The 19,283-nt window shown below is 50.9% G+C and overlaps 1 protein-coding gene across 1 annotated transcript in view; it reads right to left on the bottom strand.

The window, feature by feature from the left end:
- Positions 1–4,965: 4,965 nt before the first annotated feature.
- CTSF (cathepsin F) overlaps positions 4,966–19,283 on the bottom strand; it is a 28,890-nt gene continuing 14,572 nt past the window's right edge. The window contains exons 11-14 of the mRNA XM_075569735.1: positions 18,208–18,272; positions 8,785–8,875; positions 8,628–8,686; positions 4,966–6,552 (exon numbers count right to left, since the gene is read on the bottom strand). Of these exons, the coding sequence (XP_075425850.1) occupies positions 6,478–6,552; positions 8,628–8,686; positions 8,785–8,875; positions 18,208–18,272 (290 nt within the window). The 3' untranslated portion in view covers positions 4,966–6,477. The remainder of the gene's footprint in view (positions 6,553–8,627; positions 8,687–8,784; positions 8,876–18,207; positions 18,273–19,283) is intronic.

The following is a 19,283-nucleotide window of genomic DNA, read 5'->3' as shown; positions in this document are numbered from 1 at the left end:
TCTCTCCTGCGGTCACCACACAGGGCTCTCTCCTGCAGTCACCACAGCGCTCTCTCCTGCGGTCACCACACAGCGCTCTCTCCCGCGGTCACCACACAGCGCTCTCTCCTGCGGTCACCACACAGCGCTCTCTCCTGCGGTCACCACACAGCGCTCTCTCCCGCGGTCACCACACAGCGCTCTCTCCTGCGGTCACCACACAGCGCTCTCTCCTGCGGTCACCACACAGCGCTCTCTCCTGCGGTCACCACACAGCGCTCTCTCCTGCGGTCACCACACAGCGCTCTCCCCCGTGGTCACCACAGCGCTCTCTCCTGCGGTCACCACACAGCACTCTCCCGCGGTCACCACAGCGCTCTCTCCTGTGGTTACTGCCAAAGAGGACATCTCCTGGCCACAGCCGGACAGCGGAGAGATGCAGACACAGACCCAAAGAGGGGCACAGCTGTAGCACGTCTTTAATGAATGGGAGTAAAGGCGGGCTAAAGTTTAGCACCGTTTTGTGGATCTGCCCCGCAGAGCATGGAGGGAAACCATCAGGCTCATTATTAGTCTCTTCATCGGGGTGCAGATGTCTTTAATCAAATGTTCTCCACTTCTGATATTCCCACTGACCTAAAAAGGTACAGTCCCACTTAGAAGTGTATGCGGTACTGCAAAAGCACTCGGACATTGAACATGTTCTGGGGAATTTAACATCAAGCGACTCTCTGCATATAAAGGGTTAATATCCCCCCCACTCTGCATATAAAGGGTTAATATCCCCCCCACTCTCTGCATATAAAGGGTTAATATCCCCCCACTCTCTGCATATGAAGGGTTAATAACCCCCACTCTGCATATAAAGGGTTAATACCCCCCCACTCTGCATATAAAGGGTTAATATTCCCCACTCTGCATATAAAGGGTTAATATCCCCCACTCTCTGCATATAAAGGGAAGTTTGAGTCAAAGTTTTTTCTTATTGTAAATTGAAATCTAAAGCTTAAAACTGCAAACATAGAACTCGCATCAAAACACTAAATTATCTATGTTTTTGAAGCAAAAAATTTGATGACTACATTTCTACATCTTGCAGGTGCAAGAATTTGATTCACTCACTTTTGATGCTTTTCAACATAATTCAAATTCTCCTCCAGAGCTTACACTCTACACCGATACAATGCTGAGAGAAGAGCAGAGCAGTAACACACAGAAGGGAATCACCGCCCCGCAGAGCTTACACTCTAAACAGTGTTCTGGGAGACAGAAAGGGTTAATACCATCTGGTATAATTCAACTGTATCCAAACGTGATACTAGCTTATTCTGGAACTTATAACGGAAATCCGTGAATAAATAAACCCACATTATTCATTCACCCTGAGAGGCGTTTCATATTCTTATTATTACTTGGACTAGAAGGAAGCTGCGGAAATATTACATATTCAATACGGTCTTTGCCACCTTCACACCATGCACACCGATCGAGCTATAGACGATATATATTTTAGATACTAATGTAGCAGACATTATTGCAGAAGAACACATTACAGGCAGTCCTCGGTTATCCGACACAATGCGTTACTCAAAATGGCGTTGGATAGCGAAACGTTGTAAAGCGAAACACGTTTTCCCATAGGAACACTGTTTAAATGAAAGGTTCCGTTCCTGAAGGCATTTTTAACACTAAAATACACCAAATATTATACGCAGGCAATAAGATATGCAGCACACACATAAATGATATAGTGTATATACTGTATTATATATATAATATAACATAATAAATAATATATTATATAGTATAATATAATATTATATATATGCTCTTACGACGCTTTACTACGTTGTTTATGTGAATGTGTATATATATACACACATACACATAAAAAACGTTGCAAAGCGTCGTAAGAGCGTTGGATAAGACATTTTGGCGTTGTAAAAATGAATATAGGTATGCATTGCATAGCGTTGGATAAGCCATTCGTTGTAAAACGAAGCGTTGTAAAACGAGGACTACCTGTACTGCACATTTTATTGTGTGATTTGCATCAACACACACACACTCACACACACACACACACACACACACACACACACACACACACACACACACGTGTAGGGGCTATAAAAGTTACTTCCACTTCCTCCTGGTCTGTGTCATTGTGTGCAAACTAATACAACACCACAAAAAAACAGTGTAAAGCTACCATGCAACGGTGGGGAAAGGTGTGTCCTGCCACAACCGAACCAGGAGTAAGAAGAATGTCAGTAAGACGTTGTTTTGTCTGCTGCTCACGGCAGCCCATCCCTGAGGAATGTCCCCCGGCAATAAGACAACCCACAAGCTTCAAGTCCAGGTTGTAACAGAGATTTGCGCCTGTCCAACCATGTCGGCTGGGGAAGCTTCTACTTTTTCTGCCCACGACGATGAGACTGGCATCATGGGACAAACTGGCACTGGAAAGTAATCCAATTGTTGGATTCCAATTGTCCCCTCCGAGGTCCTGCGCATAGGACAGTCTCCGATTGCCTCCAACTTGCTCGTTTGTTTTCTACATAGATGTGTAGACAATGCAGTAAGGAGCTGATTCTAGATGTGCCGATCGGGCTGCTTCGGCACAAACACAAAATCAGCCCCACGTCCAAAGAATGAAATGATTTTTGCACTTGGTCGCAATTCATAACAGCGGCACCATTTGCATCCACTAGATGGACACGTCGTGCAGAACGCTTGAAAATCACTGCTCGAGAAATACAGTGAGCTGCTTGCATTTTTGCCAATGAAGATCGGACCGACACTGGTGCCGAAGCCAATAGATATTTCCTGTGCTCTTCCTGGTACAACTGTTTCTGAAGTTACTCTCACATTGACACTGCAAATACAGCATTACAAGCCAGTACTCAGAGCCTCCTGCAAGCATTCCCCAGTATTGAACATCTGGAAACCACCATTTAATATTGAAGTGATAATTCCCAGATACTGTGATCACAAATAAAAGAACTGGCAAATACGTTAAACATTGAGGGGTTATTACTACTCGTAAACACAAAACGTACCGAAGCGCTTGGAATCAGGACCAGGTCGCAGTGAGCCACACACATTTTGCACCCAGGTGGTCTCCAGGTGCCAGTATTCTGACATTCGGGATAATGCACGGACTGGTTTGTACGACAGCTGCAAATGCAAGTTTGTGATCTGGGAAGGTCCAGGAGAAAATGTCTTTCAGTTCTCTGGAATGGGCGATATTGACCGTGGTACACCCACTTTCTAATGCAATACAATGCTGCACATAACAAGGGCCAGGCCGTCTCTCTGCAGTATTAAACACACAGGACATGGACATGTTCAAAGTCCCATCCTACATTACCCAATAGGTTTCCAGAGATGTAATATTTTATAAATCCCAGGCACACGCTGAACCAGCGAGCCAGAATCAGTCTCTCTGTGCAGTAGCCACCGGAATATATTCCGTTGGTCAACAATGGCTCAAGAAAAAAACTCAACCTCATTGTTGTGCTCCATCCTCATTGCCTTTGACTCTGGTTTTGAAGCGGCTCTAACATTAATCGCCAGCGCAAGGCATTTTTTTTCTTTTCCGGTTCTTCTGCCCGTGTGTGTGGTTCGGGGGTGTAAATGTGTGTTGCATTATGCACCCCTAATCATTTTGAAGAGTTGGCTCCGATGTTGGTGGGAACCAGTGTGAGAGGATTTGACAGCTGCAGCTTGGTTTTCGGCCACTCTATGTGCCGAGGTAATGGCAACTATAAATGCGGTTTAAATGTTACCCTCTCTCTCTAGCTTGCTGAAGAGGCTTACAAATGGTGCTTGACAAAATATTCAGCACACAAGACTACTGTCATTACCACCATTATTTCTGAGAACACTGAGTTTGCGACAGGGCCAATGGAAGCGATGAAAGCTCCATGTCTTGAGTTGTAAATCTCAAGAATATTTCATGAGAGCTACCGGTGCAATGTGCAGATACGACCTCCATGAGGTCTAATGTGGCCTTAAATACTTTGGAGGCTGCAAGATATTTAGAACAGATTATATGGTTTATATGTTCAAATTACTATTTTATAAATTTGTTCAAACACCGTTTGAAATCTTCCTGCCACTTTTGGTACAAAAAAAAGATAGAATAAGTCAATTTGAACCATTTTAACTTCTGCATTAATGTTTGAAAGAAAAAAACGGAATTATTTTTCTAGTGGTTTTTTAATCTTCTTATAGGGGGATAGGACGGTCGGAAAAAGAAGAAGCTTCTCCGGTGCGAAGGCATTCTACGGAGTAACCACTTGATGTGGTCTGGAGGACCCTCTGACCGGCAGTCACCCATTCCCAAATATGCCTGAAAGTATTCCATCCTCCCCGCCTGCAGCACCGGCAGAATCTTCTTGGGTTACAACAGGACGGTGCCGATGTGTACTTGTCAGTCACCTCTAATAGATACAAATCTGAGTGTATGTAATCGGGCGCTATTCAACAGTTTCAGTGATTAAACAAATCAATTGTGAAATAAATATATATAATAGTGAATAATATCAAACACCTCCAAGTGAGACAATATGTGCAAAAAAAATGAAAAGCAGATCAAAAAACCCTTGATCGACTGTTCTTTAGTCTATTTTTGCTTGTAGGTATCCAAAGTTAGGGGAGCGCTGAATGTTCACAACGGGACCATGTAAAAGATAAAACACACAACATAGTGCAACCAACTCCTTGAAATGATATAGTGTGGGGAGCTGCAGGTAAATGCAAATCTCACTGTGATCCGTAATATTAACGCATATCAGAGACACGGTCTCCCTCTGATTGGAGCTAATGCATATTGAAGATCTTCAATCAGAGGGAGACCGTGTCTCTGATATGCGTTAATATTACGGATCACAGTGAGATTTGCATTTACCTGCAGCTCCCCACACTATATCATTTCAAGGAGTAGGTTGCACTATGTTGTGTTTTTATATCTTTTACACGGTCCCGTTGTGAACATTCAGCGCTCCCCTAACTTTGGATATCTACCTCTAATAGATGTTACAGATCTCATGGACCCGTGTTGCATCGTCCTACTACTGGGGGAAGGGGGGGGGGGGAGGATCTAAAACCTGTTCTTACAAATCTATTATAGCAACGAGTGTGAAGAAGAAGAAATCTACGTCGGCACCCAGAGATTTGTTTCCATCATTTCTAGTTCAGGGCTGAATAATGAAGATCCATCAAAAGGAATTGTGCATGGACGTGATTGAGAAGCCAAGTCTGCCCCCGGACTTCTAACCGAAGAGCTCCCGGCAGTAACGGGCAGCGCCCGGGCAAAATAAAAGTGTCACGGAAAGAATAATAACTATTTCATATCGCGCTTTTCTCCCAATGGGACTCAGCGCGTCACAATTACAGTACAGCGCGCGGTGCGCAGCACAGTCCCTGCCCCGCAGAGCTTACAATCTATGATTTTGGTGCCTGAGGCACAGGGAGATAAAGTGACTTGCCCAAGGAGCTGACAGGGATATGTACCAGGTTCCCCTGATTCTAACTCCGTGCCCCAGGGATCCTGACGGGAGTAACGGAACGGTGCAGCCATACTAAATCTGGTAAGGTCACTCCAACCTTATATCCCACATCTGTTCCCCCCGCTGCGAGTAGCCATCGCAAGTCCCTACACACCACAACCTGCGTGGTGGTACCGCACCCGACCAGGCCCGTTTGCTGGGTGTAAGAGAGACGGGAGAAAGAACGAAATCGGTTTTTGAAGCAAAACAAAAATCTGCGACATCATCACATGTTCGAATAAATGAAAATGGCGGTGGGACGAACTTCTCGCAGGAAGAAGAAATGACCATCGTTGGACAACGATGGGATTCAACGTCTCACTATTTTTTGCATCCCCGTTCCCACCCTTCCAGACGGTAAGCTCTTTGGGGCAGGGACCTCCTTCCTTTTGTCTCAATGTGTGCTGATATATCTGAACTCTTAGCAAACAATGTTGTTGCCCTCCCTCCATATGTTGTACTGCGCCACACACACACACACACACACACACACACACACACACACACACACACACACACACACACACACACACACACACACACACACACACACACACACACACACACACACACACACACACACACACACCTTGTGTCCCTACCTCCCCGCTGAAGCCTAAGAAGAAGAAAATGACAACCTTCCACCCCGCCTTTGGGTAGGACAAACAAATCCCGAGCAGGAGGAAATGGAAGGACCATATATAGCCCCAAAGCCTCGTGTCCTACGTAGGACTGTGTTCCCACAGGTGTGTGCCGCCATGACTTGAAGACCTATGTATACACACGCTGAGATTATAGCAAGTGTGAATAGGATAAACACCTCTATATACACATACATACGCACATACCCACATACACACATACACACACTGCTGATTGTTCTGGTGGAAGGGAGTATACGATACGAAGGCGGAAGACTCTGGGTCAGCGATATAAGGGGTCTCTAACCCACTACAGCCGAGCTGCACATTGTGTTCATTCCGCAAGCTGCAGACCCTCGATATAGATAATAATATCCCTGAGGAAGAAAGGACCATGGCTTAGAAGGAACCGGGACATCAAGTGTGCAGAGTCAGATTATCTACTGTGGCCATACTGTAGACCCCTTCTGTCTGTGTCACTGTGTCACCATGCGGGGGGAGGGACAGACTCATATCTCCCTTCTGTCTGTGTCACCCTGCGGGGGGAGGGACAGACTCATAGCTCCCTTCTGTCTGTGTCACCCTGCGGGGGGAGGGACAGACTCATAGCTCCCTTCTGTCTGTGTCACTCTGTGGGGGAGAGGGACAGACTCATAGCTCCCTTCTGTCTGTGTCACCGTGCGGGGGGAGGGACAGGCTCATAGCTCCCTTCTGTCTGTGTCACTGTATCACCCTGCGGGGGGAGGGACAGACTCATAGCTCCCTTCTGTCTGTGTCACTGTGTCACCCTGCGGGGGGAGGGACAGACTCATAGCTCCCTTCTGTCTGTGTCACCCTGCGGGGGGAGGGACAGACTCATAGCTCCCTTCTGTCTGTGTCACTCTGTGGGGGAGAGGGACCGACTCATAGCTCCCTTCTGTCTGTGTCACCCTGCGGGGGGAGGGACAGACTCATAGCTCCCTGCGGTCTGTGTAACCCTGCGGGGTTAGGGACAGACTCATAGCTCCCTTCTGTCTGTGTCACTGTGTCACCCTGCGGGGGGAGGGACAGACTCATAGCTCCCTTCTGCCTGTGTCACCGTGTCAACCTGCAGGGTTAGGGACAGACTCATAGCTCCTTTCTGTCTGTGTCACTGTGTCACCCTGTGGGGGGAGGGACAGACTCATAGCTCTCTTCTGACTGTGTCACTGTGTCACCCTGCGGGGGGAGGGACAGACTCATAGCTCCCTTCTGTCTGTGTCACCCTGCGGGGTTAAGGACAGACTCATAGCTCCCTTCTGTCTGTGTCACTGTGTCACCCTGTGGGGGGAGGGACAGACTCATAGCTCTCTTCTGACTGTGTCACTGTGTCACCCTGCGGGGGGAGGGACAGACCCATAGCTCCCTTCTGTCTGTGTCACCCTGCGAGGTTAGGGACAGACTCATAGCTCCCTTCTGTCTGTGTCACTCTGTGGGGGAGAGGGACCGACTCATAGCTCCCTTCTGTCTGTCACTGTATCACCCTGTAGGGGGAGGGACAGACTCATAGCTCCCTTCTGTCTGTGTCACTGTGTCACCCTGCGGGGGAGGGACAGACTCATAGCTCTCTTCTGACTGTGTCACCCTGCGGGGGGAGGGACAGACCCATAGCTCCCTTCTGTCTGTGTCACCCTGCGAGGTTAGGGACAGACTCATAGCTCCCTTCTGTCTGTGTCACTGTGTCACCCTGCGGGGGGAGGGACAGACTCATAGCTCCCTTCTGTCTGTGTCACTGTGTCACCCTGCGGGGGGAGGGACAGACTCATAGCTCCCTTCTGTCTGTGTCACCCTGCGGGGGGAGGGACAGACTCATAGCTCCCTTCTGTCTGTGTCACTCTGTGGGGGAGAGGGACCGACTCATAGCTCCCTTCTGTCTGTATCACCCTGTAGGGGGAGGGACAGACTCATAGCTCCCTTCTGTCTGTGTCACTGTGTCACCCTGCGGGGGAGGGACAGACTCATAGCTCCCTTCTGTCTGTGTCACTGTGTCACCCTGCGGGGGAGGGACAGACTCATAGCTCCCTTCTGTCTGTGTCACTGTGTCACCCTGCGGGGGAGGGACAGACTCATAGCTCCCTTCTGTCTGTCACTGTATCACCCTGTAGGGGGAGGGACAGACTCATAGCTCCCTTCTGTCTGTGTCACTGTGTCACCCTGCGGGGGGAGGGACAGACTCATAGCTCTCTTCTGTCTGTGTCACTGTGTCACCCTGCGGGGGGAGGGACAGACTCATAGCTCCCTTCTGTCTGTGTCACTGTGTCACCCTGCGGGGGAGGGACAGACTCATAGCTCCCTTCTGTCTGTGTCACTGTGTCACCCTGCGGGGGGAGGGACAGACTCATAGCTCCCTTCTGTCTGTGTCACTGTGTCACCCTGCGGGGGGAGGGACAGACTCATAGCTCCCTTCTGTCTGTGTCACTGTGTCACTGCTTACCTTCTCTCCCCAGTCCTCTCCCCAGCTGTTCTTTATAGCCCAGAAAGGGGTTCCGTCACCTGCAAAGATATGTTTAATGGATTAATAGATCAGTCCCATGTAGGACCAAATTGACAATGATAGTGACGTGTTAAATAGGGTACATTTTCGAACTTACGTTCTCCGTAGCCCACCAGCAGCACAGCATGGTCGATCATCCAGGGATTGCAAAGTATACGGAATGGGTGAGAAATTCCCTTTCTGTAGAACTGAGTAAGAGACAGGAATTATTATTATATAAAGAACACCATGTGTCACCCTGTCCCTGATACTCGGCAGTCAGGTCACCCTACATTACATATAACCCCAGGACTGTGTGATCCTGTCCCTGATACTCGGCAGTCAGGTCACCCTACATTACATATAACCCCATGACTGTGTCACCCTGTCCCTGATACTCAGCAGTCAGGTCACCCTACATTACATATAACCCCAGGACTGTGTCACCCTGTCCCTGATACTCGGCAGTCAGGTCACCCTACATTACATATAACTCCAGGACTGTGTGATCCTGTCCCTGATACTCGGCACTCAGGTCACCCTACATTACATATAACCCCAGGACTGTGTGATCCTGTCCCTGATACTCGGCAGTCAGGTCACCCTACATTACATATAACCCCAGGACTGTGTCACCCTGTCCCTGATACTCGGCAGTCAGGTCACCCTACATTACATATAACTCCAGGACTGTGTGATCCTGTCCCTGATACTCGGCACTCAGGTCACCCTACATTACATATAACCCCAGGACTGTCTGATCCTGTCCCTGATACTCGGCAGTCAGGTCACCCTACATTACATATAACCCCATGACTGTGTGATCCTGTCCCTGATACTCTGCAGTCAGGTCACCCTACATTACATATAACCCCAGGACTGTGTCACCCTGTCCCTGATACTCGGCAGTCAGGTCACCCTACATTACATATAACCCCAGGACTGTGTGATCCTGTCCCTGATACTCGGCAGTCAGGTCACCCTACATTACATATAACCCCAGGACTATGTGATCCTGTCCCTGATACTCTGCAGTCAGGTCACCCTACATTACAGAAGGAAAAAACGAATGGCGCACAGCCAGGGAGCCAGGTGTGGAGTACCAAAGACAGGAACCTCCTACGCGTTTCGGACCTGATAAAGGACCCCCAGGTCCGAAACGCGTAGGAGGTTCCTGTCTTTGTCCCACCAAGGGGACTACTTGTCTCCCTGCATGCACCAATAAAGAAGCAGTTTTACTCCACACCTGGCTCCCTGGCTGTGCGCCATTCGTTTTTTCCTTCTGTCTCTATCTGGATTCCGGATCCCTCATGGCTGGCACGCCTGTCCACCATCCCTGGAGATGACGTGAGTGGGGTTTTATGGTCTCTAGACTTTCATGGTTAAGTGTGACAGTTGTCTTTGAGGACTTACAAGTATTTATTTACCACCCACTCCCACTGGTATCTCCAGGGTTAAATGTTTATCAATCATTGAATTGGATGGAGTCGTCCTGGGTTTGAGCACCCTATTTTTCTCATTCATCTGACACCCTACATTACATATAACCCCAGGACTGTGTGATCCTGTCCCTGATACTCTGCAGTCAGGTCACCCTACATCTACTATATATTTCTGAGTTCACTGTATGTCTGCGTCCCTAGCGGCAATCTCATTGGTCCCTTGGCCTGCCCGCCCCCGCACCTCTCATTGGCCTGAGGCGGAGTGACGGGCCAAAGGACACACACACACACACACACACACACACACACACACACACACCCACACAGCAAACTACAGCCTCCTCCTCCCTCGCAGCGCGGCCCGGGCCTCCTGCACTCCCCCTCACGTGCGCCGCTCCCGGAGGAAGCGCGGCCCGGGCCTCCTTCACCTCCCCTCACCCACCCTCACCTCCCCTCACTCCACCCCTCACCTCCCCTCACTCCACCCCTCACTCCACTTCCCCTCCCCTCCACCTCACTTCACCCCTCTTCCACCTCCCCTTCACCCCCTTCCACCTCCCCTTCACCCCCCCATCACCTCCCCTTCACCCCCCCTCCACCCCCCCCTTCACCCCCCCTTCACCTCCCCTCCACCCCCACCTTCACCTTCCCTTCACTCCCCCCTTACAACCTCCCACCACCTCCCCCCTCCTCACCACCTCCCCCCACTTTCACACCACCTCCCCCCCCTTCCCACCACCTCCCCCCCTTCCCACCACCTCCCCCCCTTCCCACCACCTCCCCCCCCCTTCCCACCACCTCCCCCCCCCTTCCCACCACCTCCCCCCCCCTTCCCACCACCTCCCTCCCCCTTCCCACCACCTCCCCCCCCCTTCCCACCACCTTCCCCTCCCCCCTTCCCACCACCTCCCTCCCCCTTCCCACCACCTCCCTCCCCCTTCCCACCACCTCCCTCCCCCTTCCCACCACCTCCCTCCCCCTTCCCACCACCTCCCACCACTTCACCCCCCTTCCCCCTCCACCCCCCTTCCCCCCTCCCTTCACCTCCCCCCCCCTTCCCCCCTCCACCTCCCCCCCCTTCCCACCACCTCCCCCCCCCTTCCCACCACCTCCCCCCCCTTCCCACCACCTCCCTCCCCCTTCCCACCACCTCCCTCCCCCTTCCCACCACCTCCCTCCCCCTTCCCACCACCTCCCACCACTTCACCGCCCTTCCCCCTCCAGCCCCCTTCCCCCCTCCCTTCACCTCCCCCCCCCTTCCCCCCTCCACCTCCCCCCCCCTTCCTCACCACCTCCCCCCCCCCCCCTCCACCTCCCCCCCCCTTCCTCACCACCTCCCCCCCCCTTCCTCACCACCTCCCCCCCCCTTCCTTCCCACCTCCTCCCCCCCTTCCCACCTCCCCCCCCCCCCTTCCCACCTCCTCCCCCCCCCCCCTTCCCACCTCCTCCCCCCCCCCCTTCCCCCCTCCTCCCCCCCCCCCTTCCCCCCTCCTCCCCCCCCCCCCTTCCCACCTCCTCCCCCCCCCCTTCCCCCCTCCTCCCCCCCTCCTCCCCCCCCCTTTTCACCTCCTCTCCCCCCCCTTCCCACCTCCTCTCCCCCCCCTTCCCACCTCCTCTCCCCCCCCTTCCCACCTCCTCCCCCCCCCTTCCCACCTCCTCCCCCCCCCTTCCCACCTCCTCCCCCCCCCTTCCCACCTCCTCCCCCCCCCTTCCCACCTCTCCCCCCCCCTTCCCACCTCCCCCCCCCCCTTCCCACCTCCCCCCCCCTTCCACCTCCTCCCCCCCCCTTCCCACCTCCTCCCCCCCCTTCCCACCTCCTCCCCCCCCCTTCCCACCTCCCCCCCCCTTCCCACCTCTCCCCCCCCTTCCCACCTCTCCCCCCCTTCCCACCTCCTCCCCCCCCTTCCCACCTCCTCCCCCCCCTTCCCACCTCTCCCCCCCTTCCCACCTCTCCCCCCCTTCCCACCTCCTCCCCCCCCTTCCCACCTCCTCCCCCCCCTTCCCACCTCCTCCCCCCCCCTTCCCACCTCCTCCCCCCCCCTTCCCACCTCCTCTCCCCCCCCTTCCCACCTCCTCCCCCCCCCCCTTCCCACCTCCTCCCCCCCCCCTTCCCACCTCCTCCCCCCCCCCTTCCCACCTCCTCCCCCCCCCTTCCCACCTCCTCCCCCCCCTTCCCACCTCCTCCCCCCCTTCCCACCTCCTCCCCCCCCCTTCCCACCTCCTCCCCCCCCTTCCCACTCCTCTCCCCCCCCTTCCCACCTCCTCCCCCCCCCCCCCTTCCCACCTCCTCCCCCCCCCCCTTCCCACCTCCTCCCCCCCCCTTCCCACCTCCTCCCCCCCCCCCTTCCCACCTCCTCCCCCCCCCCTTCCCACCTCCTCCCCCCCCCCCTTCCCACCTCCTCCCCCCCCCTTCCCACCTCCTCCCCCCCCCCCTTCCCACCTCCTCCCCCCCCCCCTTCCCACCTCCTCCCCCCCCCCTTCCCACCTCCTCCCCCCCCCCCTTCCCACCTCCTCCCCCCCCCCTTCCCACCTCCTCCCCCCCCCCTTCCCACCTCCTCCCCCCCCCCTTCCCACCTCCTCCCCCCCCCCCTTCCCACCTCCTCCCCCCCCCCCCTTCCCACCTCCTCCCCCCCCCTTCCCACCTCATTGGTCCCTTGGCCCGCCCCCGCACACAGGGGCACAAACACACACACACACAGGGACACACACACACACACACGTAGACACACACACACACACGTAGACACACACACACACACACGTAGACACACACACACACACACGTAGACACACACACACACGTAGACACACACACACACACACACACACACACGTAGACACACACACACACGTAGACACACACACACACGTAGACACACACACACACACACGTATACACAAACACACACGTATACACAAACACACACACACACACGTATACACAAACACGTACACACACGTACACACGCACGTAGACCCACACACGTACACGTAGACACACACACGTACACGTAGACACACACATGTACACGTAGACACACACACACATGGACACGTAGACACACACACACACATGGACACGTACACACACACACACATGTACACGTACACACACATGGAGACATACACACACACGTATACACACACACGTATACACACACATAATGTATACACACACATGTATACACACACACATGTATACACACACACAATGTATACACACAAACATGTATACACGTGTATACACACAATGTATACACACACACACACGTGTATACACACACACACGTGTATACACACACACACACACACACATACAATGTATACACACACATGTATACACACACACGTACACATACACACACATGTATACACACACACACACACACACATACAATGTATACACACACTATCCCCAGCACCACCACATCAGCACACCGGTATCCAATGCCCCCCCAGCACACTGGCATTCTCGGCTCCCCGCCATTCCCAGCCCCCATCAACACCATCAGCACTCACACATCGGCACCTTTGCACCTCCCCCATCGGCACACCCACATCCGCACCCCCACATCAGCACCCCCACATCAGCACCAAACCCTCCCAAATCAGCACACCGATACAATCACCATAAGTACAGCCACAACAGCACTACCACCGCACATGGGCCGCGTGGACCACTCCCCACCCAAATGCCACACCCACACCACAAACATCCCGGGCAACGCCGGGGCTCTCAGCTAGTTACATATAAACCCCAGGACTGTGTGATCCTGTCCCTGATACTCTGCAGTCAGGTCACCCTACATTACATATAACCCCAGGACTGTGTCACCCTGTCCCTGATACTCTGCAGTCAGGTCACCCTACATTACATATAACCCCAGGACTGTGTGACCCTGTCCCTGATACTCCGCAGTCAGGAGGTCACCCTTGCAGAGAGAGGCTGTGTCTGTTTGAGCTCCCACTAGGGGCTCAGCGTGGCCTCAGACCCAGCAGGGGGTGGTGGTGCTGGGGCAGGTGAACCTGGGAACCCCAGGGGCTGTGGCAGGAGGGGGTGGTGGTGCTGGGGCAGGGGAACCTGGGAACCCCAGGGGCTGTGGCAGGAGGGGTGGTGGTGCTGGGGCAGGTGAGCCTGGGAATCCCAGGGGCTGTGGCCTGGATGTTACTGACACTGAGGATCTTTTGCAAACGGAAAGAGAATTGGGGAGAATTCAGAGAAAAAATCCGAGAGAGAAAGAGATTGCTGAGCAGGAAGGAATGGAGGAAGAGACACAGGGAACAGGGGAGGTGCTGGTTCTGTCCGGGGAAAGTAACGTACAAACCCAGAGCAGTAAATCCCAGCAGCAAAGTAATGTTATAACTGAGAAAAGAGAGGCTGAGCTGGAAAAGAGGAGGCGGCGGCAAGAGATTGCAGGCAGACAAACAAGCCTTATAGCAAAGTGCCCAAACCCAATGCAGAGGCTGAATGTGCCAAGGGAAGAGAGGCTGAGAGTCCTCAGCACATGGAAACCGAGGCTGATAGCCTCCTACATGAGGGGATTGCAGCAGGAGTCAGTCAGGAGGCAAACACAGGTACATTGCAAACAGCAGCGGAGGCAGAAACAACGGAAAGAGACCCTGAGAAACTTTCTTCTCACTCAGAGCCCATTGCTATAAACTCTGAAGAGGCAATGCAGCTAAACTGTGAGCCAGAAAGGGTTAACTCCCGGAGAGAAACACAGGTTACACAGGTACCTGAAACCAGCACTGCTAACCTGGAACAACTCTCAGCTGCAGAGTTAGGGTTAGGGATATGACTTCCACTGTGAAAAAGTGATTGACCTGAGCCCAGGCCGATGTCTTATTCTAGATGTGTCATTCCAGAATTTTAAGCACAGATTAATTAATTTGTATGGTAACCAAACGAACAAACAAATCCCTTCTTAGTTTTGTTTGGTTAAACCTTTATTTACATCCAAATGTCTCGTTCTAGGGGGTGATTTTAATTGTGTGACCTCGAATCTAGACAGTGGCAGCGGTAGAGAAGTATTGGAATATGATATTGTGTTTCTAAATGATATGTGTAAACAGGCTGATTTAAGCGACGCTTATAGATTTCACAACCCAAATACTCCAGGATACACATATATATGCGGAGAGAGAAAAAACAGAATCGACAAGTATGTTCGGAGCAATGAAAATACTGCCAGCTGCAGATTATCACCAGTAGAATATTCTGACCATGCTATTCTACAGATAACTCTACACTTAGATTCCTCTGTGATTCTAGGTTGCAGTGTTTGGAAGCTGAACTCTTCCATGTTACAGGAGGAGACTAAGAGAAAATTTCTTTGCGTTCAAGACACACAAGTTCTGAATCCCAATATAGTGCATTGGTGGGAGGTCACTAACAAAAAAACATAAAAAGTTTAAGAAAGCCTCATGATAGAGGTATATATATATATATATATATATATATATATATATATATATATATATATATATATATATATATTTAAAAAAAACAAGATGAGGTATAAGAAATATTTGGTCCTCCACTCTAAATTGCTGCAATTATATCCGGGAATGCAGAATGGCCAAAGAGTGAATTCTGATCAGTATAGGTGTGTTAAGGAAAGTATGAGGTTATTGCAATATGAACGGTTATCCTCTTTAACAAACGAGAAGGATTTTGGTGGCTGTGGGATTTTTTCTCCAGATCCCTATGAAATTGGTACAACCAGAACTAAAAAGAAGGTTATATGTGGCCTAAAAGATGCTCAGGGCCTTTGTGTAACTAGTAAAGATGAGATGCTTAACGTTGTCGCTGAATACTATACAGTTTTTTGTAGCAAAAAAAACAACCTATTGATCCTGTAGAAATGGGCAGTTAATAGAATTCAGATAACGTCCCATCAGTTCCTGAGGATGACCTGATAGGCTAAGACACCCCAATCACAGCAAGGGACGTGTCTAATGCAATTAAGACCCTCTCAGGTAATAAAACCCCCGGGGCAGATGGAATCACTGCTGAATTGTATAAAGTTTTCCGTGAGATTTTAGCTGAAATATTAGCAAAAGTTTATAATGCTTCTCTGGGAGGGATAGGTCTCTCTCACTCCCAGCGTGAATCCCTTTTGACCTTATTATATAAGAAAGGGGATCCGAAAGAATTAAAAAGCTGGCGACCAATATCCTTACTAAATAATAATTGTAAAATCTTAGCGAATATCCTTCTAAATCGGATGAGTAACATCGCTGAGGTGATAACGAGTTCCCAATCCTGTGCCATTAAAAGGAAGGAACATCACCAATAATGTAATTAACATTAGGGAGATGTTTGAGATGGGCAGGAATGGAGGTCTATCAGGGTACCTGTTAAATCTTGACCAGGCCAAAGCCTTCGATAGGGTGGATCATGATTATCTTTTTAAAACTCTGGAAAGATATGGTTTCCCAGATACCTTTGTGGAGAAACTGGCTCTGCTGTATAAAGGAGCTTATGGAAGACCAGTCACTAATGGCTGGGTGGGGGAAGCTTTTCCCATAAAGTCGGGTGTTAGACAGGGCTGCCCGCTGAGCCCCCTGTTATACATCTTCTCCATAGACCCCTTTTTAAGACACCTGGAGCAGAATAGCCTCATCCAAGACGTACCCTGTGAGGGTTCCCAACACGAAGGGGATGTTAGGTGCCAGGCGTATGCAGGCAACGTTTGTATTTATGTTGCCTGAAAAAGCTCATTTGAAGGATAGCCAGGAAATAAATAAATACTCAAACGTTTCCAACTCCCGGGTGAATCAGGATAAGTCTGTGGCCTGCTGGTTAGGAAAAGAGGAAACCCCCTTTAATCTACCTGAGGATATTCAGATAGACAATGCCTCTTTTACAGTTTTAGGGATTTATTTTGGAAAAGAGAATTCCGGCGTTCACAACTGGAAGGAGAAACTGAACATCTGTAAGGTAAAGGTAGAACGGAGGAAGAAGTGGAAATTCTCTTTTAGAGGAAAAGTTCAAATGATTAAGATTTTTTAGATACCTATTTTTGTCTATTTAAGTTTTGTATTTCCTCCCCCTGCGGAAATTACTGTTACTTTATATAGCCTTTTTTTCCAATTGCTCTGGGGAAATCGTTTGAATGTGTTAAAGCGAGACATTACTTATGTGCCGAGAGAGAAAGGCGGTTTGGGAAGGGTGAACCCAGTATTATTTTTTTCTCTCATTTTTGTATGTTTTAATTTGCAGAATTTTCTCACTAGAGATGACCAGTTTTGGCGTATATATATTTTAGGAAGTGGGTGTCTCCCCTTCAAACTGGCTAGATGGAAAACATGTTAAAATAATTATTTTAAGAGGTGTATACATGCCAGAATATATGAGGATTATGTGCAAATTCTTAAATATATGTAAAAATAACTGCTCTGGAAATTACTTCTGTTCCCAAAACAAAATGGTACTGGGCAGTACAGAGCAGAATATGTCACACACTTAGATCTAATACACTGCGATAAAGAGGACCAGAAAGAGGCCTTACAGAATCTATTAGACCCGAGGATCCCTCTTGGGGTTCAGGATACCGTCTGGTTGACTTTCCATGGGCGTCTTTATGTAAGAGCAAATTTTAAATATAAAAACATAGCGGACAGGAACTACCCCCCGAGGTTCCTGTGCTGGGATCTTGGAGACGATGGAGCACCTCCTCTTGGAGTGCCCCTACGCAGTGGAGATGTGGGAGAGTATGGCCGCCTCATTACGGATGCCAGATTTAAAGGGTCAAAACTATTGAGAGATAGTGTACGGTGTGTTTAGGGATCACTTGCAGGGTTACAGCGGTAGCACAGTGGGGTTAATTAATGCACTGGTAAAATACAGGCTGTGGATCACCCGCAGTCTTCTCCCCACAGAGCGGGTTCACGTGCCTGTAACCTGCGCAGTGGGACAGGATATAGAGCAGATAAAGCAGGGACAGAGAGACAGGTGGGATATAACGTCCTGGGAGAGAAGATGGGCTGGTGTTCAGATATAAAAGTGTGTAAATATTTCCTGTATACAGTGTAAATATATTTTAAATGTGTTTGTTGATTTTGTATTGATATGTTTATAATAAAAAATCCCCTACCTGCATAGCGAAAGCATTCAGAGCGATTGATATTGGTCCATTGTGCGCTAGCCAGGCTGCAATCTCTGAAAGGAATCAGACAGGTTAAATAATTAGAAAGTATAAATTACTTGGCACACTAAGTAATTATTGTTTTTCCAAAACATTCTTTATTTTCTAAATTGCAACCGCGTCAGTGTGTGCGCCAGTATGTGTGGGTGTGTGCGCCAGTATGTGTGGGTGTGTGTGGGTGGGTGTGCGCCAGTATGTGTAGGTGTGTGCGCCAGTATGTGTGGGTGTGTGTGGGTGGGTGTGCGCCAGTATGTGTGGGTGTGTGTGCGCGTGTGGGTGTGTGCGCGCCAGTATGTGTGGTTGTGTGCGCCAGTATGTGTGGGTGTGTGTGCGCCAGTATGTGTGGGTGGTTGTGCGCGCCAGTATGTGTGGGTGTGTGCACGCCAGTATGTGTGGGTGTGTGCGCGCCAGTATGTGTGGGTGTGTGCGCGCCAGTATGTGTGGGTGTGTGCGCGCCAGTATGTGTGGGTGTGTGCGCGCCAGTATGTGTGGGTGTGTGCGCGCCAGTATGTGTGGGTGTGTGCGCGCCAGTATGTGTGGGTGTGTGCGCGCCAGTATGTGTGGGTGTGTGCGCGCCAGTATGTGTGGGTGTGTGCGCGCCAGTATGTGTGGGTGTGTGCGCGCCAGTATGTGTGGGTGTGTGCGCGCCAGTATGTGTGGGTGTGTGCGCGCCAGTATGTGTGGGTGTGTGCGCGCCAGTATGTGTGGGTGTGTGCGCGCCAGTATGTGTGGGTGGTTGTGCGCGCCAGTATGTGTGGGTGTGTGCGCGCCAGTATGTGTGGGTGTGTGCGCGCCAGTATGTGTGGGTGTGTGCGCGCCAGTATGTGTGGGTGTGTGTGCGCCAGTATGTGTGGGTGTGTGCGCACCAGTATGTGTGGGTGTGTGTGCGCCAGTATGTGTGGGTGTGTGCGCGCCAGTATGTGTGGGTGTGTGCGCGCCAGTATGTGTGGGTGTGTGTGCGCCAGTATGTGTGGGTGTGTGCGCGCCAGTATGTGTGGGTGTGTGCGCGCCAGTATGTGTGGGTG

The sequence above is a fragment of the Ascaphus truei genome, chromosome 14 (genome assembly GCF_040206685.1).
Source record: "Ascaphus truei isolate aAscTru1 chromosome 14, aAscTru1.hap1, whole genome shotgun sequence".
Taxonomy (NCBI): Eukaryota; Metazoa; Chordata; class Amphibia; order Anura; family Ascaphidae; genus Ascaphus; species Ascaphus truei.
This window is presented reverse-complemented; position numbering and strand designations above follow the sequence as displayed.